At 44.6% G+C, this 24,716-nt stretch overlaps 2 protein-coding genes across 2 annotated transcripts; one reads left to right on the top strand and one right to left on the bottom strand.

The window, feature by feature from the left end:
• Positions 1 to 1,287: 1,287 nt before the first annotated feature.
• Positions 1,288 to 5,368, top strand: LOC119344938 (NAC domain-containing protein 13-like). Its single transcript, XM_037615220.1, has 5 exons — positions 1,288 to 1,401; positions 2,501 to 3,310; positions 3,456 to 3,733; positions 3,971 to 4,327; positions 4,419 to 5,368. The coding sequence occupies exons 2-5, from the start codon at positions 3,154 to 3,156 to the stop codon at positions 4,923 to 4,925; spliced, it is 1,299 nt and encodes a 432-aa protein (XP_037471117.1). The 5' UTR covers positions 1,288 to 1,401; positions 2,501 to 3,153; the 3' UTR covers positions 4,926 to 5,368.
• Positions 5,369 to 7,829: 2,461 nt separating this feature from the next.
• Positions 7,830 to 9,803, bottom strand: LOC119307427 (putative clathrin assembly protein At4g02650). The gene is made up of 3 exons (XM_037583505.1): positions 9,071 to 9,803; positions 8,757 to 8,961; positions 7,830 to 8,603 (listed from the first exon to the last, which is right to left on the bottom strand). The coding sequence occupies exons 1-3, from the start codon at positions 9,801 to 9,803 to the stop codon at positions 7,841 to 7,843; spliced, it is 1,701 nt and encodes a 566-aa protein (XP_037439402.1). The 3' UTR covers positions 7,830 to 7,840.
• Positions 9,804 to 24,716: the final 14,913 nt, after the last annotated feature.

The raw sequence follows: 24,716 nt of genomic DNA, 5'->3' as shown, positions 1-24,716 counted from the left end.
GCCGACCCAACCTTTTCGTTGTAGCTCCATCACTGGTTGTGTGCATCGTGCTATATGAAGGCCAGACATTCGCTGGTTGTGTGCATCATTCTGTGTGGAGGCCGAACATTCGCTCAGTGCGATTATGTCACCTCAATATATCTTTTTTCTTTCTGAGAATGTCACCTTGATATATCTTACATTGCTCTCATCTTTTATGATCAACTGGTGTCAAAGGGCAAGAGAAGAAGGTGAAACGAGACTATCGATGAAAAGTGGGACAACTTTCGACTAAAGAAAGAGGAGTACTACTATTGTAGGAGAAAGAAAAATAAAGAGAAGACGCAGGCGGCAAGGAGGTGGTGGATGTCCTCAAAGTCTTAGCTACATAGGACACAGCGAGGAGGGTGAGCCAATACCCGCTTGGCTAATCTCTCCGGCGTCCAACATCGGTCTTGCTTGGCGAGCCACACGAACATTTTGACATTGGTCGGGGCCCAGCCCTTCCATGTCAGCGTCCAGTACTACTATTGTAGGAGAAAGAAAAATAAAGAGTAAGACACCAATCGTGGTCAAACTTCGTACAATGCAGAATGTAATCTTGCCGAAGAATGAGTAGTACCCAAAGGAGAAAGGACATGTTCACAGGGCCGTGTGAATATGTTTGTTCGTGGAATCACGGTGGACCGACCGAGCGGCCAGACCAAAAAAGGAACACAATCCTCAAAAGGAATTAACCAGAGAGGAGAACCTCAACAACAGTCGAATGTTCCTGAACGAAAAGGGCGAGCACCCTTGCTTGTGTGGCGTCGGATGATGCTCCGTCTGACACGATAACGACCCCGGAACATCTCAAACTCGCGTCGTGCTGCTGGCCTTTCTCCCCAAGAGTCCAACGACCCAACGTGTCACGGCAGGCACGTCCCGAGCGGTGTGGCCCCACTCATCAGCAACGTGCGGCTCCGTGACACGACAGAGAAACCAAACAACAGAAATCGCATCGTAACTACCGAAGCATGGAAGTAATTACGCATTTAACCCCGCCATCCCCAAATATTCTCACCCTTTCCCTCTTAAAAAAAACTCACAGCCAATAGAGAAGCAGGTCAAACGCCCGGGCTGGACTTTCGGGCCAGGAAATATTTGGCAATCCTCGCGTGCAGCGGAAGTTTCCGCGAAGCGCACGACGAGTGCAGGGGATTAAAAAATACGCTCCCGGACCGGCGGGCCCAGGCAGTCAGTGTCCCGGCCCAGCACCACGCCCCCGGCGTTTTTCGGTATAAAAGAGCCCCGCACCCAGCAACGCGAGATTGCTTCCCCCCAAACCTCACCTCATCTCCTCCACCATTGACCAGACGGCGGCGCTCACCTCCTCCCCCTCGGCCTCCCCCATCGTCCTGCTGGCTTCCCCGGTTCTTTCTCGTAAGCGCCCCTCCCGATCTCCCCCCAACCCCCTCGATCGATCGACCGCGTTTGTAGTTTCTGCGAAATCCGGGTAGATCGGGGCCGATTAGCGCGCGGTCGTTAGTCGTGGTTCGTGTCGATCCGATGGTCAATTCGGGCGATCTGCGTCCGATCCGTCGATTCCGCGGTGGTTGTTACCGCAATCGCCGCACGGATTGGTCTGGTCTTCCGTCGGTCGAAGCTTCCGGCCGATTAGGGTTTGTCGTCGATCGATCGGTCGATCTACGCGCTGATTTGGGGTTATGCGACTGGATATTGTAGCAGCTTCGCGAAAGTTTTAGATTTGGTCGGGAATTACATTGTTCGGCGTTTATTTAGGTTCGATTCCTTTGAGTGCCTTGTGATGGATTGGTGGATTCCCTTAGATCGTTGACCTAATGGTCCGGAACTGTTCCAAGGCAGTGTTTTCCAGGAGACTTCCCGAAGTTTTTTCGTTTGTGGGAACTTTTGTTTGATTACTAATATCATCTGTACCTACGAATTATCATAAATTCAAGTGATTGCTCCACAAAGCCTGTAAGTTATGATTAGATGGTAGGTTAGATGCATCTACCTGCTAATGTGCTTATTATATATTTTTATTTCTGTTGCACTAATGTGGTTTGGGTTAAGGTTGATATTTTGGGCTATGTTATCTTGGTGAAAATATATTAGGTGCTCACAGTAGCTTGATATTTGGTTATCTAACTGCAGTGCTGTATTAAGTCATGTATGATCCTTTTTGCAGTTTTCCTTTTGTTGAAAGATCCTGTAGTTTTTTCTTGAGTTACATCAGAGCTTATGTAATATACTAAAATTCTCTCTATTTCCTCCTCAAAGCCACGTTGTAGGTTAGATTCATTCACCTTGTTAATGTGCTATTTCACTGTGAGCTGTGTACAACGTAAAATTCACTTCCTATATATGCAATCTTTTCTTTGCTTCCTAGGACTTTAGTTATTTGGATGGGAAGATTCACCTTGTTTATCTGGATAAAACATAGAACAATACGTATTCTGTATATTCTTCTGCTGTTTTAAGTTTTTCCCTTCTGATGATGATTACTAATGTCTTGCAGGTTTTTGATCTTAGTCACTCATGTCTTTTGAAGTCAGCGAGGGATCCCCTTATTTCCTCTCGTGCTACTTCTGGTTCATATATTGCATAAAATTCCGGGACTTCACTTGATACAAGTGGATCATCTGGAGTTTTGTGCGAATACTTCCTATCATGTGAATCAGTGGTAGTTGGTTTAATTGGCAAGACTCAAACTTCTCATCTGAGTTCAGAAACATTTGTTGCTTGAGTCTTTGGTGGACTGCTTTCCTTGAGTCTTGCCAAGCCTGGTTTCCCATCAGTTGTTTCTCCTCCAGCTTTCGGTTGGACCATTCTCTCTTCTGGTCTAATCTCATCAATCTTTTGATCCTCCCTTCAGAATAGTTGTTTAACGTGAGCTTGTCCTACTCTGCTCACACTGCAATCTTCTGAAGCTCTCTTCTCTGGTTCTTGTCTGTTCTCCAAGCATTTGAGAGCTCCTCTCTCCTTAAGTTTGGTTGATCTGTGGCCCTGAATTCTGTCCTTTGAGGGCTAAAGCATATCCCTTTCTGGCCAAACTTGATATTTCCCTGATTACTGGTATTGTTAGTTGCATAATCTGGTGAAGCATTTCTGGTTGTGTTTCACCTCTTGTGTTCTTCTCTTGATACTGAGCACAAGAGACCCACTGCAGTGATGGCTCAAGCTTGCCTGCCACCTGGCTTTCGTTTCCATCCAACTGATGTTGAGCTTGTTTCTTACTACTTGAAAAGGAAGATTATGGGGAAGAAACTTTTTGTTGAAGCTATTTCAGAGGTTGAGCTGTACAAATTTGCTCCTTGGGACCTTCCTGGTAATTTTCCTCTATTGTTTTGATTTATCTTGATGTAAGAATTGCACCCGAATGAGTTGGAAACTAATCTAGAATTTTTCAAATGCTTCCACTTTAGTTGAGTTTAGCTACTACTTTTGTTACAACCTTGTATGTTTCCGTGCAGATAAATCCTGTCTTCAGAGCAAAGATCTTGAGTGGTTCTTCTTTTGTCCCCGTGACAAAAAATATCCTAAAGGGTCTAGGACGAACCGTGCCACACCAAATGGTTATTGGAAAACAAGTGGAAAAGACAGAACAATTGAGCTGAACTCTCGCATTGTTGGGTTGAAGAAAACATTGATTTTTCATGAAGGCAAGGCACCCAAAGGCAATAGGACTGATTGGGTGATGTATGAATACAAAATGGAAGATGAAACTTTGGTGTCTGCTGGTTTCTCCAAGGTACTTCTAACTCTTATCTAATGTTTTTGTTTGTTTCACTTTATGTTGAATATGTTCAGTACAGTATATGAAAGATTCTACCATACTGGAATATGTTTTGAGGCATGCTCTTTTGCTTGTGCCTGAAATTGTGCGTGATAAGTTGCCTTTATATTTAGTTAGAAAGTTGTGATCCTAGTATTTCTTTCAAATTCTCTGCAAGTTTATTTAAATATATTTGTTGTTTGTTTGTTTCAGGATGCTTATGTACTCTGCAAGATATTTAAAAAGAGTGGGCTTGGCCCAAGGATCGGCGAGCAATATGGGGCTCCTTTTGATGAAAATGAATGGGAGAATTTAGATGTTGGATCTTCTATCTTCTCTTTTGCACCGTCCTCAGGTGTAGATGATCCACAGGTTGAAAGTTCTGCTTTGGCTACTGCCATAGTTATGCAGGAACCATCCGCTCCTCAGCAGTCTGTTCAATTTTCTGAACATGTTAATATCTGTTCTGATGAGGTCAATGACGTGCCTCCTGAAATTGATGGAATATTGTTGGACGAACTGACAAAGTTTTTGGATGATTCTCCGAACCACGACGTAGTTTTTCCAGAGGTATTGGCTTGCTGACTTCTTGCTTAACATGGTCTGTTTGCTTGTACCCAAGGAATTACAAATTATTTACTAACCTTTATACATCTTACAGAATTCTGGTCTCCCTCCAATGTCTGAGCTTGAGGCTCAAGCTTTTGAGATAAATACTGCTGAGCTCTATGACCAATTGGCAGGACTTACCCAGTCAGGAGATATGTCTGCTGTAAATTTCCCTGCTAGCAATGGCGATGTTATTGAAAACAATTTGCAGCAAACAAACTCTGGACTTGCTATGGATGATGACTATATAGGGCTGGATGATCTGCTTGCTCCTGGGGAAACCTTCTCCTATGATTTTTCTGGTGAAACCTTTTCCTATGATCTGCCTGGTGGAAGCTTCTCCTATGATTTGTCTGTGCCAAACAATCAGTTTTTGCAGTACCCACTTGATCAATCAACTAATGGCAGTCACTACGGTGTTGGTGCTACTCAATCAACTTTCGAAGCAAGTGGATCTCTTCCACCAATGCAGCCAATGCCAAGCACTTTTGATGACATGCCTTCTGTTTCCAGACTGCTGAATGATGCTGTTATCTTTGTGGTCATTGGTGCTGAATGATGCTGCCGTTTCTGGTTTGGTTGCCCATCATTGTCTGATGCGGCTCTTGATGGATCTTGGGTGTTGGTCCCTGCTGTAGATGGTCCAACGATGGTGTTTGTATCATGGCATGGCTGCTGCTCAATTGAAGAAGCCGGAACTTGTTGTGTCTCTGATCACGAGCACAATACTGGACAAGTGACCGAGCTTAGCTTACTGCTTTATCGCAGAGAAACTGTTTTCTGCTGGTTTGGAAGATGTCTTATCTGGGTGGAGATGCTGCAGTCCACCGTAGTTCATTGTAATAGCTACCATGTTAGATGCCGAGTTGTCTATAAACCTAATGACAACCTAGCTTAAGTCGCATCTTCTATCTATTTTCTGTTAAAAATAGTAATGTATTTGAACCATCGTCATTATTATAATTATTGTAATCGTGCCAATACCGTTTATGTTTTTTTTTTGATGCAATGTTTCCCCAATTTAGTTCTATATATGCCTTTTTTTTTGTTCTTGGGTGCCTTAAGGTTTGGTAGGAGTGGATTTGAGAGGTTTGGTGAGGAGGGGATTTCAAACCTCAAATCCTCCTCAAACCACACATCCCCTTCGTACAAAACACTTTGACAGGGATGGATTTCCATACTGAATTAAAATGGTGTAAAACAGTTAAAAATCTAATCTTGCAACAATTCTTCGTAACAAACCACACTCTAATTATTTACTGTCATCCGGGGACCTTGCTTCTAGACAGACAAAACTGAACATTGTTCATGTGCAAAAGTTCATCTAGGGACCTTGATTTACTGTCAATGTAAAAGCTCATCCAGAAACACCTTAATTTCTGTCAGCATGAAAACCCACACTTCTATCAAAATTCAAATCAAGGTACTGGTTCTCACAAGAGCCGGGTTCCAATGATTTTCAGGAGAGGAAAGGGATGGCCATGGAGGCAGGCAGTCTCATCGATGGATGCAACGAACTATTCAAATCGAGCCATGGCCGCTGGGTGTCGGACGAGGAGCAAGAAGAGCCAGCTCTAGGGTTTGCAGGGGAGGGGATGGAGAGGTGGAGGATAGGAATCACATCGGGAATAACCGACGAAGGACGTTGACGCTCTGGCGTCGGCGGGGTGGTGAAGATCCGGCGGCGGGGCGACTCCTCTCTCTTTTTTTTGCGGGTCGGCGGGGCAGCGAGGGCGTTGCTTTGCCTGTCCCGTTCGGACGACGGCGGCTCAAGGAGGAGGCTGCGGCCGATGGGGCGCGTCGAGGAGGAGGCTGCTGCCGACGGCGGCGCGAGGATTAGGCTCCGGTCTCGCGCGTGGCTCCAATTCCGCGAGGGCCTCCTCGTGCCTTCTGAACCGCGTGGGTCAAGGGGAATCGAAGGGGGATCGGATGGATTGGGCCAGCGAAACCTCGCATACCAAACAGCCCGCCGGGTGGATTGTAGAGGTTTCTGGGCCCCTCGTGGATTCTCTTCTGAAATCCCCTCCAACCTCGCGTATCAAACGAGGTCTAAAGGTGCCTGGTGATATACCTCTTCAGCTGGCTGTTTCCATTCACCTTTCAGTTGCATATGAAATGGACGAATAAATTTAGCAACACTTGAAGGGTATCAGAACCTGGCAAGACTTGTCAGCCTGTTCCTCGTATCCCCATGGATTATTTCTCCCGATTTGGGTCTGTACTGTTCGTGCGTGTTATTTTCTTCCGTTCCCCGCCGCCCTCCTTGAATTGACCATTGTATTGGAAACTTTGATATCTCAGAACCACTACTTCGATGACTTGATTTTAGAGGTCTCCTATCTAAGAACATATAGAATAAATCATAATGTTGGGTTTGTTTGATCTCTAAACTCTGTGAGATTAATTGGTTTAGGTCTTAAGTACTCCATCCGTATGGAAATATACTTGTTAAAAATGGATCCTTCTGCTGAAACATTAGAGTATATAATGGTCATACGCAAGTAATTTCAGACGGAGTGAGTGTGTGCTACTTGAATACAGAGGTAAAACAACCAATCCCAATATATTTCTGCTGAAACATGAACATTATTCTGAAAATATAATGGTCATATGATTGGTGGTGCTGAAGTACAGGTGCTTTCCTAAATATAATGCTGAAGTCAAATAAAGGTTTAGATCATAGAGTTCAGTCATTCATTTGAGAAAGGCCTCATGTAATATCATTGCTCCATACATCTATTCCTTCAAGACTTCCGTATCACAAAAACAGATCAACACCACGCATCCTTAAGTCACAGGACAGGTTAGACTACTTTCAGTGATGTGCTTGTGGATTTGTTCGATGAACGTGCTTGTGTGCCTGACTTTAAAATATATATATAAAAAAATGTTAAAAAATTCTTGTTGTCTTATCCGCATTGATTTCAGTTGTTGGCTTATTTCCATGGGAGATTAGCAGATATACAAGTCATATAACTGAACTGAACTGTTTGAAGAATTGTATTGTACTCCTTCCGTCCGGAATTATTTATCGTAGAAATGGATAAAAGTGAATGTATGTAAAACTAAAATACATCTAGATATATCCATTTTTTGACAAGTATTTTTGGATGGAGGGAGTATGTACATATGTGATTTTAACCTCTTTTTGATATACTCCCTCTGTTCACTTTTGTAAGACGTTTTAGACAACTGAAATTGAACTGTTTTGGCAGTTGTTTTAAATGTTTAAACGGTCTTACAAAAATGAAGGGAGGGAGTAATAGAAATGACTGTCCAAGCTCTGCCAATGCTTTCTACCAGTAGGCTAGAGTGAAAGATATTGTGCCTTCGTAAACTTTGAGAGGTCAAACACGCGCTGTTTACTGCAACCTTTACATTTGTTTTCATTAAAAACTCACTGTACATTAGACTACCTGATCGCCAATTCATCGGCAATAATGAAAATAGATAAATTCGAACTATTCATGAAATCTAAGAAGCACGATGGTAAACGCCAGGAGGCATGACCTGCTGCGGTCTCTGCTCTCGCATTGCCAGCCCCCCCTGCCCTTGCATGGTATTCTTGCCATATTGTTGCCACACCATCTGCTCCTCAGTCAGAAGCTGCTGCTTCTTCTGCATGTCGGACATCTGCACGTACGTCGGCGGCGGCACCACCGTCGACGCCGCGAAGGGGTCCGCACCCGGCGCGGCTCTGCACATCCCCGGCGGCGCGGGCAGTGCCAGCATGGGCGCTCCGGGCGGCCGCAAGGCCACGCTGCTCGCGCTGCTCGCGCTGCTCGCGCTGCTCGCGCTGCTCGCGCTGCCGGAGAACGCCTGCGCGTTCGCCGCCGCTGCGTGGTTGTACATGCCGTCGAGGGCCATCATGTCGAGCCCGCCCCCAAGCATCGCGCGCTGGTTCGCGAGCGCGCTGGCTGACTCGACCAACGCCGTCTCCCAGTCCGCCGATGACGGGTCGAACACGTCGCATGTCGGCGCCGATCCGGCCGGGTGGCCATCGAACAGGGCCCGCGCCAGCTGCTGCCCGTGCTCTTCCCCGGATATGGCGTCCGCCTTCAAGTTCAAGAAGTCCGCCTCCTCGTTGACCACGTCGGTTGTGATCAGCGGAGCCTCCGGCTCTGCATGCGCCGTCTCGCTGGCATCGTGCTCCTGCTCCACGGCAGCCGGCGGCTCCGCGGGCGCCGGAAGGGCCCTGGTGGCGCTCATGTCGTGCTCCTCGACCTCTGGCTCCGGGCTAGACGGCTCCGGCGACGGCGGCGGCAGCCTCCGTACATACTCGGCGCCGCGCCTGTCGCAGACGAACTCGTCCATGAGCTCTAGCCTCTCCTGCGTGATGAGCTCCACCTCCGGCACGTCGGACTGGCGGCAGACGTAGGCGTCCTTGCACCACGCGTAGAAAGAGTCGAGCTCCTCGATCTGCTTGGCGAGGCCGCAGAAGACTCCGGTCACGCGCTCGCAGTCAGCGCTCTCCATGTCCGGGAACTGCTCCATGAGCGCGGCCATGACCTCCGTGAGCTCGCAGTACAGCTGCAAGCTCTCCTTCACCAGCGGGTACAGAGACACCGACACCACCCGGTTCGTCTTCGCCGCGCCTGAGACGCGTCGTTCGATGTCAGTGCACGCTCGGCGATGGCGTGATCCCAAATCCCACACGAGAATGTGAGCAAACAGTTGCGTGCACACACGGATGAACTCACTCACCTACGGGCCGGCAGGCGATGAATCGGTCGAGGAGATGCTGCAGTTGTTGGACCTTGGCGAGGAGCTGCTCCAGCGTCATCTCGCTCGTCGGCGTCTCCCTCGGCACGATCGCCTCCGCCTTGGCGGCGTCGGCGTCCGCCGCCGCATCCTCCCGTTTACTCCCGTTACCCCCCTCGTTGCTGAAGCGGTTTCCGGGGGACATGTAGAGCTCGTCGCGGAGCAGCTTGCAGCGGTTGGGGCCGCCCTGCCTGGCCTGTATCCGGTGCTCGAGGCGGTCGTCGAGGTAAGCGGCGTAGGTGCGGACGAACGCGGAGAAGTCCCACGCGTCGTCGTCGCTAGCGCGGCCGCAGAAGTCGGACATGTTGAGCATGCGCGTGCCCCGCCGCGTGGCGTAGAATAGCTCCTGCTCGAACACCGGATCGCCTTCGGCGAGGAGGCGGCGCACGATCACCAGCGTCTTGAGCGCCACGTCCCAGCTCCGGGTGCGCCCGAGACGGCGCGACAGCGCGGCCACGCAGGCGCCGGCGGACCCGCGGGAGTCGCGCGTGAGCGAGACGATCTCGCGGATGCGGCGCTCGTCGGCGGGGGACTTCTCATCGTGCTTGGTGGCCTTGACGATGGCCACTTCGAGCTCCGGCGACGCGAAACCGCTGCCGCCGCCCACCTTGGCCAGACCGATGCTGGTCTTGTCCTTGACCGCTCCCAGCGCCTTGCGGAGCTTGCTCGGCGCCATTGTTCGCACGTCCGGCCGGGGAGAGCAATTGGTGGATTCTTTCGCGCGTGGTGCGTCGCGGCGATGGGGAGGGGGGCGAGACGGTGGTGTCTGAGGCGAAGCGCGGATGGTGATGCATGGGAAATGCGAGCGCGTGGAAGCGGATGGCGGAGAGGAGGTCCGAGGAAGGGGGGCGCCATGGACGGTCACGGTGCAGGGGAGGTTTTGACATTTGGCTGAATGGATGGTTTCGTCTGTTATTTTTAACACAGTACAGACGTAAGCACTCATACATACAGGCATATACTCACCCTTATAAATGCACATACGCATATCCTATCTTTATGAACACCTTGGAAAGACTGAGCCGACATATCATATTGAGATTTATGAAGCCAATCGTAGGCGCCTCGTCGTCGATGAAAACGTCTTCTCCCACCGAAAGCGCATCGTCGAAAATCCCGAAATAAATTCAGAAATAATGCGAGCACCAGGACTTGAATCCTCGTGGGCTGGGGATACCACAGTCCCTCTAGCCATCCAACCACAGGTTGCGTTTGTTTTTGTTGTATACTATATACTTACTGAAGAAAGGTTGGTTTTTTGTTTTTTGTTTTTGTGCTCGGTGAACTTATTTTTTTAAAACTCGAAACGAACTTTATTATCTTATTGAATTACAATCCGTAGCCATAAGCGGGCACTGCTCTGCGGCTCTGCGCCGGCCGGCCGGCCAGAAGCCCAAGCCGGTCGCCTCAGCGTCGTAGATTAAAATGCCCACAATCATTGGATCAGACAGACCACACAACCATAGGAGAGGACCGACTTTCGCTTCTCAGCTCACGCTCTCTCATCTCTCGCGAACATGCGAGCGAAAGCATGATATAGTTACTAGACGCACTATATATGATTTGATATGAGAATACGGTCACTGTGACACGTATGCGTCGCGTACGAGACTGATTTTTGACCATTTGTCGATCGCCACGTGCGCTGTTATGATTAGGCCAATTTTGCATGGAGGGGCCTTTTTGTAAAGAGCCAAAAATCCCCACCTCGTTAAATCCCTAAGCCGCGCATGCTCTTCAATCCCTAGCTTTCCCCCCTCTTGCGTGCAACTGCCCCGCCACCATCTTTCTCGTCGGCAATCATCAAATCCGCCGATCACTGCCGGATCCCATTTCGTGGCAGTTCTTTCCATTGTGGTGCTCATGCTTGTCGTTACCTCCTCAGCTGTTTGCCATAGGGCATTGACGTTGCCCTTGATCTGTCGCACGTCTTGCAAGGAGAATGTGCGCATGTACGTCTCGATGACGAAGAAGCACGACGGTTGGATCTTCTACAAATGCTCAAACCATGGGGTTTCTCTTTGATTTTAGCTGAAAAGTCTGGGGTTTTTGACCTTGGCATGTATTTTGGGATAGGTTACTTGTGATTTCCTGTTGGGGAATGTTGCATCGAGGATAAAAAAATTCTACGCACACGCAAGATCTATCCATGGAGATGCATTGCTACGAGAGGGGGAGAGCATTTACATACCCTTGTAGATTGCTAAAGCGGAAGCGTTTATCACGCGGTTGATGTAGTCGTACTCTTCGCGATCTGATCACGATCCAACCGATCTAGTGCCGAACGAACGGCACATCCGGGATTAGCACACATGCGGCTCGTTAACATCTTGAAACGTCTCTAACGTATTTATAATTTCTGATTGTTCCATGTTGTTATATTATCATTCTTGGAAGTTACAATCATTTTGTAGCAACTTTATATCATTTTTTTGAGACTAACCTATTGACATAGTGCCCATTGCCAGTTGTTGGTTTTTTTTTTGCTTATTTTTAACTTCGCAGAATATCAGTACCAAACGGAGTCCAAACGCAGCAAAACTTTTTGAAGAATTTTTATGGACCAGAAGGAACAATTTGGGCCAAAAAGTACCAAATGGGTGCCTAGAGGGGGGCACAACCCACCTGGATGCGCCTGGGGGCCCAGGCGCGCCCTGGTGGGTTGTTCCCACCTCGGTGGCCTCCCGCACCGCCTCTTTACTCTATAAATACCCCCAAAATTCAGAAAACTTAGGGGAGTCGAGGAAACACAATTCCAGCCGGCGCAAGTTCCAGAACCACGAGATCCAATCTAGACACCATCATGGAGGGGTTCATGATATGTGAGTAGTTCAGTGTAGACCTACGGGTCCGTAGGCAGTAGCTAGATGGCTTCTTCTCTATTTTTGATTCTCAATACAATGGTTTCTTGGAGATCCATTTGATGTAACTCTTTTTGCGGTGTGTTTGTTGGGATCCGATGAACTTTGAGTTTATGATCAGATCTATATTCATGAAAGATATTTGAGTTTCTATGATCACTTATATGCACGATTACTTATAGCCTCGTATTTATTCTTCAAATATTTGGTTTAGTTAGGCCAACTAGATCGATTTTTTTTGCCATAGGAAGAGGTGCTTTGTGATGTGTTCGATCATGCAGTGTTCTTTCCCAGTGACAGAAGTGGCATCAAGACACGCATGTATCGTTACTATTAAGGATAACAAGATGGGGGCTATTCCTACATGAATAGATCGCGTCTACATCATATCATCGTTCTTATTGCATTACTTTGTTTCTCCATGAACTTAATACACTAGATGCATGCTGGATAGCGGTCGATGTGTGGACTAATAATAGTATACTAGCGGGTAGTGCGCGGCGGCACGCCGCGCCACAAGGAGTGATAAGCTATTTAGTCTTCTAATATTTGGTAAGTCATCTCAAAATTTTATTAATGGCAAAGTAGTTCATACAAGGCCCTGTTGATTTGCTTGAGGTTTGTTGTTTTTGTGAAGTTTTTGAGATTTTGTTGCATGTTCACCATGTGTGTATCTTTGTAGTGGCCAAGAGAATAATTGTGCACTACCCAACTTATGTTGCTCCCATTGTGATCATTGAATTAACATATGAGTTGGAAGTCGGCAAAACTTTAAGCACACTAACTTGGCATAGATGTTCTATAAAACTAAATCTGCACATGATGCTGAATGAAAAAAATATTGGAGTTGGTAGAATTGTACCCGCTGTTATCATTCACACGACCCTGCATATTCCAGCCAATATAGAATATATTGTCAACATTATGCAAAAAAACACAACTGAATGATTAACTGAGAATAAAGTACATGTACAACATATTCTATCCGAATAGTAAAATACTTCTATTAGTATCTAGAGAATTTCTTGCATTTATCCATCTTGTTAGTATTACGTATTTTGGACATTGGTGCTGTCATGCCAAGATCTCCATAAATGCAACAACATATTTGTTGACAAAGGTGTATCTTCATAACACCATACTCTGCTAGCCCATATCAGTAGTAGCATTATAATCCCAGCCTTGAGATTCCATTCTGAAGATATAGAATGTCACAGCTATACAAATAATTTCAGCACCAATTGTGTTTTACCTTCAGTTCTACTACTATCTAGAAAAACAAAACAAAAACAAAGAGAAAATAAATAAATTAGGAGCAGCAAGTCACCAACACCAGCTGTCCAGCCACCGACCCCCTTTTGCGCACCACCTGTCCACCCCCCTGCCGCGGACTGCCTCCTCTGCTCTCACTGTTGCGTTGCCTCATGCCTGGTCGCGCTAAGCTAAACATCACACCGCGAAAGACTACCACCACCTTCCGCCGACCGCCGGCCACCTCTGGTCTGCCTACGCGAGCTCCTCCCGACAGCGACAACCCCCTCACCTGGACGCGGGAACACTGCCGTCGGAGGAGGAGGAGATGGAGTTCCTGTACGATTGTGCCACCACCGCCGTTGTCACGGATGCGGCGGCCGCGCTCGCGAGCACCGCCGGTATCCAGGCGTCTTCTCCCTCCCTCGTTGCTTCCGAGGTGAGAGAAACCACAAAGGGTCCCGCCGACGATGGAAGAGCAGATCGAATCGAGCTGATGCGCTGCTGTTATTATTGCGCTTGCAGAGAGGTACCGGAGCGGCGAGCTGAAGAGGGCTCTTTCCGAGGCTGAAGCCTACGCCTTCAAGGTATAAAATCTTTGTAGATTCGGTTCAGTAGTTGCTCAAATCGGATGCCTGAATTTGTTCCAGTTTTGTCGGTTTCTTTCTTGGGACATAATTTAGAGTATATGATGTTCTGTAGCTGTGATTTGTTCATCGATGTTGATAGCTAGTACAATTGATTGAATACATCTCCAGCCTCGCCTCCTCTGACACATACGATTCTCGGCATCTCACTCATGTTCTCGTGGTGCTGCGGGCCAACATAGGTGGAGCTGCGCATGGGGTGAGCAGACCGGCCTTGCTCCTGAATTCTGGCCGTGTTTGGGCTGGCCGGCGAAGATGGCTAATTCCGGCGCTTTGGGTGCCTCAGCTCGGTTCCTTTGCTTCCCTTGCTGTTCTGGTGGCCATGCGTTTCCTTGGCTTCTTCTGCATGTGTTGAGCTTTCCTGAATCCCTGACGAGTTATTGTTTTTTCTACAATACTCAGTTCCTGGGTGGACGCTTAATTAGTAAGCAGATAAATGGATTTGGGCACTTGACTCGTTTCTTAATAGGAAAAATAGTGATTAAATTCTTATATTCAGGGCGATCTGACATTGTTGGTAGTGTTTTTTTATTTAAAGAAAACAACCAATTCAGATCATTCATAATATTAATAGAGTGTTGGCCCTCCCATCCTTGAAATCCTAAATTTGTTTCTTTTCTTTGGCTCTGCATAAGGAAATATGGTGAAAATAAGGGTTAACATAAGATAGTACTAAGGGGGGATTGACTATCACCACCAGGTGGCAGCAAAATGTACCGCACATCATGACAGAGAAAGGAAATCCATATTCTCGTCAGCTAGTAACACTGTATGTCTTTGTGTATGAAATTTGGTGGGCAAAATCACAGTTCATTATGCTAAAATGAGAAATGAGACAAAACACTCTTGTAGCTGACTGTCAAGATGAGAAATGAAACTATTAGTCTTTCTATACCTTTGTAGGCAGAACACTCTTCTAGCTAGTGTCTAAACTTTATACCGTTGTAGACAGAACACTCTTCTAGCTAGTGTCTAAACGGTCCTAGATAGTGCTTCCCGGCCACTACATCATCCTCGTGTTGTACGATTAACATCTACCACAACATCATCTATTTTTGGATTGAAGAAATTTAACTGCTCTATATATACTTTTCTGTCAGGTAGTCTGACTGGTTAGCATCTGTTGCTGCGAGTGACAGAGTTTTCTGTTTAATTAAATAGCTAACATTTTTTTTCTGATAGGCCGCAATATTATCTCAGATGAGAATATTTGAGCGAATTGTTTCTTGTTATTATCCGACAAAGATTGGCACCATGGCTATACAATAATAAAATGAATTTATTCGTTGCTAAAGAGAGAAATGTCCAACACTACTTTCTTGTCATTTTTTGCATGTCCAACTTTCTCGGAAGATGGCATTAGGCAGTGTTCTTTCCGATGGAGACAACTCCTGATGCTACCTAGATTGGCCGATCTACTTTTTTCATCAGTGACGCTACTATCTATTTCATGAGGAAACACTTGGTAGATCTGTAGGACCGCAATGTTCAGCCTGACTTCTCTCTTTGATCTGGTATGTAATAGCTTTTTCGTTCGTACACAACTGCAAAGTTATCTGAATTGTGCTGCTAAGACAAAGTTCTTGATATAAGTTACCTATAATCATCCGGCGCGGTTTACATAATTTTTTGATAGTAAGACTCATGGCATAGTAGATCTAATATTTCTGTTTGGAAAAGAAGCAATAGAGAAAATTAATTTGCTAGATTTGAAAAGCACAACCCGGTATTTAGTGTTTGGTGAATTGATAGCATCATCACAAACACCATACAGATAGAGGATTTTTGTCTAATTAGTTAATTAACAACATAAATGAACAGATATACTGGGTAAAGTATGTGTCCATCACCCCTCTATCTAATACTCATCGCAAGCACCAAAATAAATTATCTTAGTTTTATACAGAAATCCCAACTGATGAAGCTAGCTTAACTTCCAAAAGTTTTTCTTGACAGGAAGTCCCGTACTACTAACCTGAAAAATGAAAATGTAAAAAAGATTACTAAAATTCAGAAACAAACAATTAACCAAAAGAGAAGTTTTCTCCAACCAGATTTTTTTCCGAATTACCAACAAAGAATTAATTATGTCCTTGTTAAGCCCAACTGGTGAAGCGAGGATAGATTCCAAAATCCAGTCTTGGCAGGAACCCCTAAACCACTAACCTGAAAAATGTATATCCATATAGAGATGAGAACCGAAAAACCCTTAGCCAAAATCAGTCGCAAAATTGTACAAGTACCTCTTTTCTAACGTAATAACACAACCATCACCTTTTGGAATTGATAAATAACACATGCAAGATTTCACATTTGGAAAGGACCATTGGCCCTAACACAGGTTGATTTTGTGCATCTTAGTGTTCCTATAATAGCTGAAAAAGGTCGAATGTTGATCAATTTGTTCTATCACTACAAAAAGAAATGTGGTTCTTCTATGATACTCAAAAACTCAAGACTTCAGTTGTGCCTATCCAAAATAATAAGTTGTAGGGCATAAATAAATGGAATGTAGTGCTTATCATGTGAAATGGCAAGTGGAAGTTATTTATCTATTGAAAGCCGGGAAAAAAAATCCTGAGTATTGTGGTAACTAAATTAGCTACAGAATATGACCAAGCTACCACATTAGTGTATGCCTAAAGAATACATCTGAAAACAAAGCATGATGAAGTCAAGTATGACATACAGAATCCCGTTCGGATAGTATATACATACTCACTTCACAGTGCAATGTACTATATATTTAATATCATGTGTTCAGCATATTAGTACCCTATAAGGCTAACAAACTTACATTAGTTTTCTTTAGTATAAGAGCAGATTTTGCAAAGCTTCTTAAAAAAGTGATAATGCCTCAATGGCTGAGCGCCCTACTTTCGGCAACCTTGTTCAAAGAATAAAAAATGAGTCATTTTACTTCTATATAGGAGAGAGCAACCTTGTTCAAAAAATAAAAAATGATTCATACCTGAAAATAATGTAGTATTGCAATAATCATCAAGCTATAGCATTTCCTCTGTATGTCAGCTATTCAGCATGTCATGTGTTTATTTCTTTATCATCATGTGAAATTAAACCAAAATTACTTCCATCAAGAAAAATGCAACACAACATCAAGGAGAGATCACGGATAAATATACCATGTTATATTGAAGAAAAGATGCAGGTTCTGAATTCCTTGCACATTCATGCAAGGAGCTAGATGCCCAAATTTGTGTCCTCACCACAGACCTGCCCGGAATACCTGAACAATTCTTCTCAGATTAAGAATCTGTACCATATGCACCCAACTTTAGATCTGAAATTCTAGTACTAATAACTCATCTACCTGTACAAAGAAACCACACAGATTAGAGGAGAGTAAAGGCAGATGCGATGCGTACCTTGCAAGAACGCAGCAGCGGAGGGACGGTTGTCGGGCAGATGGAGGGGACCGGCAGCCGGGGCCGAAGCTGGGGAAGGCCAAGGGGAGCCGATTAGGATAGAGAGCAGCAGGGCAGCGAGCTATCCGCCGCCAGCTGCAGGCGTGCCACCTTGGACCACGCGAAGGCCACCGCTGTTTATCCGCCTTCAGGCCAGGAAGCCAGAGCCGAGGAAGATCCATGGGAGACGATGGTACATAGCTCTCCCGATTCATGTTGTAGCCTGTGCGCACCTCTTGACCGACCAGCTGGAGCGGCAACGTAGCGCGCCATGGGATCTCGGGTGGAGGCTGGAGGGCGGCATCGGGAGGATAGATGGGCATGTTGGTGAGGAGCGGTCTCGGTGCTGCGGTGATTGGGGAGACCCACGCTACGGGGGGCCTTTTATACACACATAGGTTGGCCGAGCCACGAGAATGGGATTGAGCCAGAACTTTCGGGAGAGACGGAGATAGACCAGTCAAAGCGGTGGAGGCAAACGTGGCGAGGTGCATGGCGCAAAGGCAAATGTGGCGAGCTGCATGGCGTAGGCATGCATGCCCCGCGTCAAAGGAAGGAAATCCAGGAAATATAGAACAGGCACGTCAGCTTGCCCATGCAAACCAGGCAGTCAAACAAATAAAAAAAAATAAAGGAACTCTCCCGTACAATGGGCTGCACACGTGAAAACAGGGGCTGCACACGCGTCGCTCAAAGAAACATAGTAAAAAAAATCCAAAAACCCAGAAAAATGGAACCCTTACAGGCCTAGTATTCATGTATCGTTACTATTAAGGATAACAAGATGGGGGCTATTCCTACATGAATAGATCGTGTCTACATCATGTCATCGTTCTTATTACATTACTCTGTTTCTCCATGAACTTAATACACTAGATGCATGCTGGATAGCGGTCGATGTGTGGACTAATAGTAGTATATGCATGCTAGAGTCAGTCTAGTAATCTTGGACGGGATGCATATAAAATGATCATTGCCTGGATATTGTCATAATTATTTGACATTCTATCAATTGCCCAACAGTAATTTGTTTACGGCCCCCGGGTCTATTTTCCCATCATATATTTTCATATCTATATTGCTATTTGCCTTTCTCTTTATTTGCCTCTTTTATTTTCAGATCTATATTATTAAAACCCCAAAAACATCTCGCTGAATTTTATTTGCCGTTATTCTATTTGCATCTACCAATTTATCCATTTACTAATCATTTACCCGAGAGGGATTGATAACCCCTCTTACGCGTTGGGTTGCATTTGTTCTTTGTGTGCAGGTACCATTTACATATTGTTTTTTGGTTCTCCTACTGGTTCGATAACCTTGGTTTCATAACTGCAGGAAATACCTACCGAAGCTGTGCTACATCATCCCTTCCTCTTGGGGAAAAATACTGACGCGGATACGAGCTATCATCAAGTAGAATTTCTGGCGCCGTTGCTGGGGAGACATCATCAACATCTATCAGGATCCTAATCACAAATCTCATCTCCTTGCAATTTACATTATTTGCCATTTGTCTCTCGTTTTCATCTTCCCCACTTCACAAAATTTAACGTTTTATTCGCCCTCTTTTTCGTTTGCCTTTTTCATTCGTCAGATCTATTTTTGTGAGGAATCTTGTTTGCGTAGTCACGATGACTCAAGAAAACACCAGGTTTTGAGTTTTTTCCAATACCAATAACAATGATTTTATTAGCACTCCGATTGCTCCTCCCGCCACTAGTACAAAATCTTGTGATATTAATGCCATTTTGTTGAATCTTGTCATGAAAGATCAATTTTTTGGTACTCCTAATGAGGATGTCGCGTCCCATTTAAACACATTCATAGAATTATGCGATATGCGAAAGAAATAATATGTGCACAATGATATTGTGAAGTTGAAATTATTTCCTTTCTCTTTGAGGGATCATGCAAAAATTTGGTTTTCTTCTTTGCCTCGCAATAATATTGATTCATGGGATAAGTGCAAATATGCTTTTATTACTAAGTATTTTTAGCTCGCGAAAATTATTTCCCTTCGAACTCAGATCATGAATTTTAAGCAACATGAGCATGAACATGAGCATGAGCATGAACATGTTGCATAATCTTGGAAAAGAATGAAACTGATGCTAAGAAATTGTCCTACTCATGGTATAAATCTTTGGATGATCATACAAAATTTTTATGCGGGATTGAATTTTGTCTCTAGAAAACTTTTAGATTCTACCGCGGGTGGTACTTTTATGGAAAGTACTTTGGGTGAAGCTACTAAATTTCTTGATAATATTATGGCAAATTATTCACAATGGCATACCAAAAGAGCACCTACTAGTAAAAAAGTTAATTCGGTTGAAGAAATAAATTCTTTGAGTGAAAAAGTTGATGCTCTTATGAAAATGGTTGCTAGTAAAAGTACTCCTATTGATATTAATGATGTGCCTTTGTCTACTTTGATTGAGAAAAGTAGTGATGCCGTAGATGTGAATTTTATCTCGCGAAATAATTTCAATAATAATGCTTATAGAGGTAATTTTAATCCTAGACCTTTTCCTGGAAATTCCTCTAATAATATGGTAATTCCTATGGTAATTCTTCTTACAATAATAATAGGAATACCTCTGATCTTGAGAATAATATCATACAATTCATCAATGCTAAAAAAGTTTTTAATACTACGATAGAAGAAAAGTTGAATAAAGTTGATGATATGTCTAGAAGGATCAATAGAATTTCTCATGATGTAGAAATCTCAAGTTGAAAGCTTTTGTTCCCAAAGTTGACGAATCAATTAAATCCTTATATGTTTCTATGGATGAAAGTAAGAAAAGAACCGATATCTTAGAGATAAAAAGAACTTTTAGAAAGAGCGTTTTCTAGTGATTGCTTTCATAAAAATGATGAAGATCTTAAAGTAATTAGTGTTTCCTCTATTGATTCCTTGTTGAGTAAAATTAAAATTGATGATAAATGGACTGGGTAAGAGTCAACTTTAGCTAGAAGGCGTCTCGATAATTTAAAGGGTGAAAATCTTGATGAAAATTTTGATAAAAGTGGGTTTGGAGAGGTCAAAACTTTAACTAGTGATGTGCCCACTCTTTTGGATTACAAAGACTCAAATTATGATATTTGCTCTTTGACCAACTATATTTTTTTGTTGCAATCCATGATAATTCACCTCATGCCTATGAACAAAATAAAGCTTTTACTAAACATATCTTTGATGCCATGATGAAAGCTTTTGAAGAAAACTAGGAATTAGAGGTTTCAATTCCTAGAAAATTACATGATGAATGGGAACCTACCATCAAAGTCAAGATTAAAATTTATGAGTGTTTGCTTTATGTGATTTGGGTGCTAGTGTTTCCACAATTCCGAAATCTTTATGTGATGTGCTTGGTCTTACCGATATTGAAGAATGTTCTCTTAATTTTCATTTGGCGGATTCTACTACTAAAAAGCCTTTGGGAAGAATTAATGATGTTCTTATTCTTGTAAATAGAAATTATGTGCCCATAGACTTTATTGTTCTTCATATTGATTGCAATCCATCTTGTCCAATTATTCTTGGTAGATCATTTTTATGCACTATAGGTGCCGTGATTGATATGAAAGAAGAGAATATTAAATTTGAGTTTCCACTAAGAAAGGGTAACGAACACTTCCCTTGAACAAGAACTAGCCCACCATATGAATCAATCATGATGGCATCTTATGGATCTAGAACTAAAGATGGCAATACTTGAATCCATGCATTATGCCTAGCTAGGGGCGTAAAATGATAATGCTTGTTGGGAGGCAACCCAATCTTTATCTTTTTGCTTTTTAGTTTTCTTGCTGTTTTGTAATAAATATATAAAGATGCCTTTGATTAGATGTGCTTTATGTTTTAATTAGTGTTTGGGCCAAGCAAAGCCTTTGGGATCATGTTGGGTGACAGTTGATTCGATCTTGTTGAAAAACAGAAACTTTTTCACTCAGTAAAATAATTTTTATAAATCACAGAAATGTGCTTTTGCTCTGAATTTTTTGAAAAAGGTTGAAATAAAAATTTCCCATGTTGTCCTAATTGTTCAGAAGTTTTGGAGTTACGGAAGTATACGAAGTTCCCTGATTACTACAGACTGTTTGATTTTTGACAAATTCTGTTTTCGTTGCATTGTGTGCTTATTTTGATGAATCTATGGATTGTATCGGGGGGTATAAGCCATGGTAAAGTTACAATACAGTGGGTATAATGCAATAACAAAATATGAATGAGTTTGCAACAGTACTTAGAGTAGTGATTCACTTTCTTATACTAACGAATCTCACGAAGGCTTTGTTAAGTTTTGTGTGATTGAAGTTTTCAAGTTTTGGGTGAGATCACGATGGATGAAGGAATGAGGATGTAGCGCCCAAGATGCGATTCTATCCCAATCACGTGATGAATTCATGATTGAGGAATAACCGCATTTCGAGCACATAGCAAGGCGGATATCATTACAACATACCATATACTGGATAGATGAGAATACAAGATAAAGGCTTACACTCGCCACAAGCTACAACGTGAATACAATGATACATCAATACATAGCAATCATCATACAGAAGAGCAGGATCCGACCATGGATGAAAAAAAGCAAAAAAGAAGAACGACATCCACCTTGCTAATACCTGGCTCTGGTACCAACTTGCAAAGCGTCTTCAATATGCGACTCTAACCTTGGTGGGACCTTTGGGTTCTTCTCGGATAGGATCACATACTTGGGCGCTACAAAGGAGTAAGAAGAGCCTAAGATTGGGGATGCCCCATGGCACCCCGAGATAATATTCAAGGAGAAACAAGCAACTAAGCTTGGGGATGCCCCAAGTGGCATCCCCTCTTTCTTCTAACGATCATCGGTATTTTACTTGGAGCTATATTTTTGTCGGTGTACAGAAGTAGGGGCTCTACTTTGCACCCCTTTACCTGTGCACGGGCAGTCAGAGCCGCACCTGTGGCCACACTTAGCAGGGCAAAGGAGGGAGGCCGAAACCACAAGACAATCAAAGCAACGCCAAGACAGAGACACGAAGAGCAAGAGGGTGATGTGGACTCCCCCGGCAAGACCCTTGCCGGGGCGGCCTCCACGGCCCCGGCAAGGGCCTCGCCAGGGCAACTTTCCCAACACCAGCGGAGCGTACCACCCTTGAGCCTGAGGTTTCGAACATCATCAACGACATTGGAACCAAGGCTCGGGAGGCACCTCCTTGGTGGCATGCAGATCTTCGTGAAGATCATGAACACACAAGATCAGATGAGGACCAGAAGATGAGACCTCCGGCAACATCCTTGCCGGGGACGACCGCGGTGCCACGGCAAGACCCTTGTCGGGGCCCCCCCGGCAAGACCCTTGCCGGGGACATCGGCGGGGCCGCACCCAGGCCCGCGCGCACCAAGACCCCACCGCCGTTCCCATGCAGCTGCCAGCCCAGCCAGCCAGGCGGGCACCTGCGTGGCGACGTGCGATCCCAAGGCCAACTCAGCAAGCACCTGCGTGGTGGCATGCAGATCTTCGTGAAGACGCCGCCACCGTGCCAGCTCAGCAGCCTACCAGCCTACATGGCATTGCCCGCCTCGCTGGCCTGGGCGCACGTCGAAGCAGGGCGAGGCGGCAATAAAGCGAGGGGACACCTCAGGGGCGCATTTAATGCGTCTTATCCTGTAATAACAAGCGATAAGCTTGTACACTGTACCCTTTCCACCTCCTATGTGCCACTGTGGTGCCTCCTTCGACTATAAAAGGAGGCCCGAGGCGTACTGGAAAGGGATTCGGCTTTTTGAGCAAGTGACGCACCATAGCTAGCTCAAGAACATTCAAATACACACCGAAGCAGGACTAGGGTATTACGCGATCTCCGCGGCCTGAACCTGGGTAAACGACCTTTGTGCTGGCTCTTAGACCTGCTCTTCTCACAACCCCACGCCTGCCAACCACAGTAGGGATCCCGTTGATCCCATAGGTGTCATTCTCACCGATAATTTTTATTCGTCACATATCATGAGTTTTGCTTGGAGCGTCTTGTATTATATGAGTCTTTGCTTGTTTTGCTTTTTAGTTTGTCACAAGTATCCTTACTGGACACACCTATTTGAGAGAGCCAAAATTATGCTATGATTTGTTAGAATTATTCTTTATGCTTCACTAAAATTTTCTTGAGCTATGGAATTGCTCTAGTGTTTCACTTATATCTTTTTGAGCATGGTGCGCTTTAATATTTTTGAAGAAATGCTCTCATCACTACTGGAATCAGCATCTTTGCCGTACGCCATGGCGGGCGGCAAATGCATGGATCACAGACGGCAAAGGCAAAAGCCTTTGCCGTCAGCCAGCGGACGGCAAACCGTCCAGCTGAACGCGTGCCAGCAAAGGCCTTCTTTGCCGTCCGCTTCATAGAAACGGACGACAAAGGATTGTGTCGTCAGCCATCCGAGGCCAACAGACGGCAACAACAACGGACGACAACGGTGTGAGGTGAGAGCCGTTAGGGGTTAACGGCGTTCTTTGCCGTCCGCCAGCCGATGACAAAGAGGCAAAACTCTTTGTCGTCTGCTGATGGACGACAAAGAGCTTAGCTAGGGCAGCACTGGGATGCTGCCACGTGGCTAGCTATGCCATCGGCCAGCAGACGACATAGATGGCCCTGTTTGCCAAGCCTATTTGGTCACTTTGCCGCCCGCTTGCAGACGGCAAAATGACCAAATAGGCAGCCAGTGTTGCCAGTTTGCACAGGTGAATGCCACGTGTCCTCTTTGCCGTCTGCTAGCAGACGACAAAGAGCTTTGCTGTCCGCTAGCAGACGACAAAGATCCTGTATAGCCCTTGTGTTTTCTGTTTTTTCTTAAATTCATTCAATTTCATAGAATTTCATATATATATATATACACATATGAAAATACTTTCGACAAGCATACCAACACATATACATACCAAATCATATCCATGCCATATGGATATGATCATGCAACACATATAAATAGAAAATCAAAAGTCCATATGCAACATGTATAGCTAGCCAACATATCCAACAACAAGCATACAATGGTTTCATCCATACATGCATATATAGGTAGCAAGTTTCACATTGTTCATTCTACAAAATCAAAACAAAAAGGAAGCATAAAGAGAAGAGTAGACTCCATCGACGCAAGCTTCCTCATCTAAAGCAAATCTGCAAATAGGGAAAGAAGAAAGTTAGAAGAAGAAGAAGAAGAATAAGAAGAAGAACAAGACTAGCTAGAAGAAGAAGAAGAAGAAGAAGAATAAGAAGAAGAAAAACAAGTAGAAGAAGAACAAGAAGAACACGATTTTTTATTCTCTTTCTTTTTCTCCTCTCCTCTTCTTTATCTTCTTCTTCTTCTTCTAACTAAGGTAAGTAAAAATGTCATTTTATTGCT

This window comes from Triticum dicoccoides, chromosome 1B, assembly GCF_002162155.2.
Source record: "Triticum dicoccoides isolate Atlit2015 ecotype Zavitan chromosome 1B, WEW_v2.0, whole genome shotgun sequence".
In the NCBI taxonomy this organism is placed as follows: Eukaryota; Viridiplantae; Streptophyta; class Magnoliopsida; order Poales; family Poaceae; genus Triticum; species Triticum dicoccoides.
Note: the sequence above shows the minus strand (reverse complement) of the source record. Positions and strands in the feature narration are given on the sequence as shown.

Excerpts from the sequence above, each read along its gene's own strand:
- LOC119344938 (XM_037615220.1), top strand. The coding sequence starts at position 3,154 with ATGGCTCAAGCTTGCCTGCCACCTGGCTTTCGTTTCCATCCAACTGAT. Across the intron at positions 3,311-3,455 it reads TGCTCCTTGGGACCTTCCTG|ATAAATCCTGTCTTCAGAGC; the intron begins GTAATTTTCCTC and ends GTTTCCGTGCAG. Across the intron at positions 3,734-3,970 it reads TGTCTGCTGGTTTCTCCAAG|GATGCTTATGTACTCTGCAA; the intron begins GTACTTCTAACT and ends TGTTTGTTTCAG.
- LOC119307427 (XM_037583505.1), bottom strand. The coding sequence starts at position 9,803 with ATGGCGCCGAGCAAGCTCCGCAAGGCGCTGGGAGCGGTCAAGGACAAG. Across the intron at positions 8,962-9,070 it reads CATCGCCTGCCGGCCCGTAG|GCGCGGCGAAGACGAACCGG; the intron begins GTGAGTGAGTTC and ends GACGCGTCTCAG. Across the intron at positions 8,604-8,756 it reads CTCGACTCTTTCTACGCGTG|CCCGGAGCCAGAGGTCGAGG; the intron begins GTGCAAGGACGC and ends GGAGCCGTCTAG.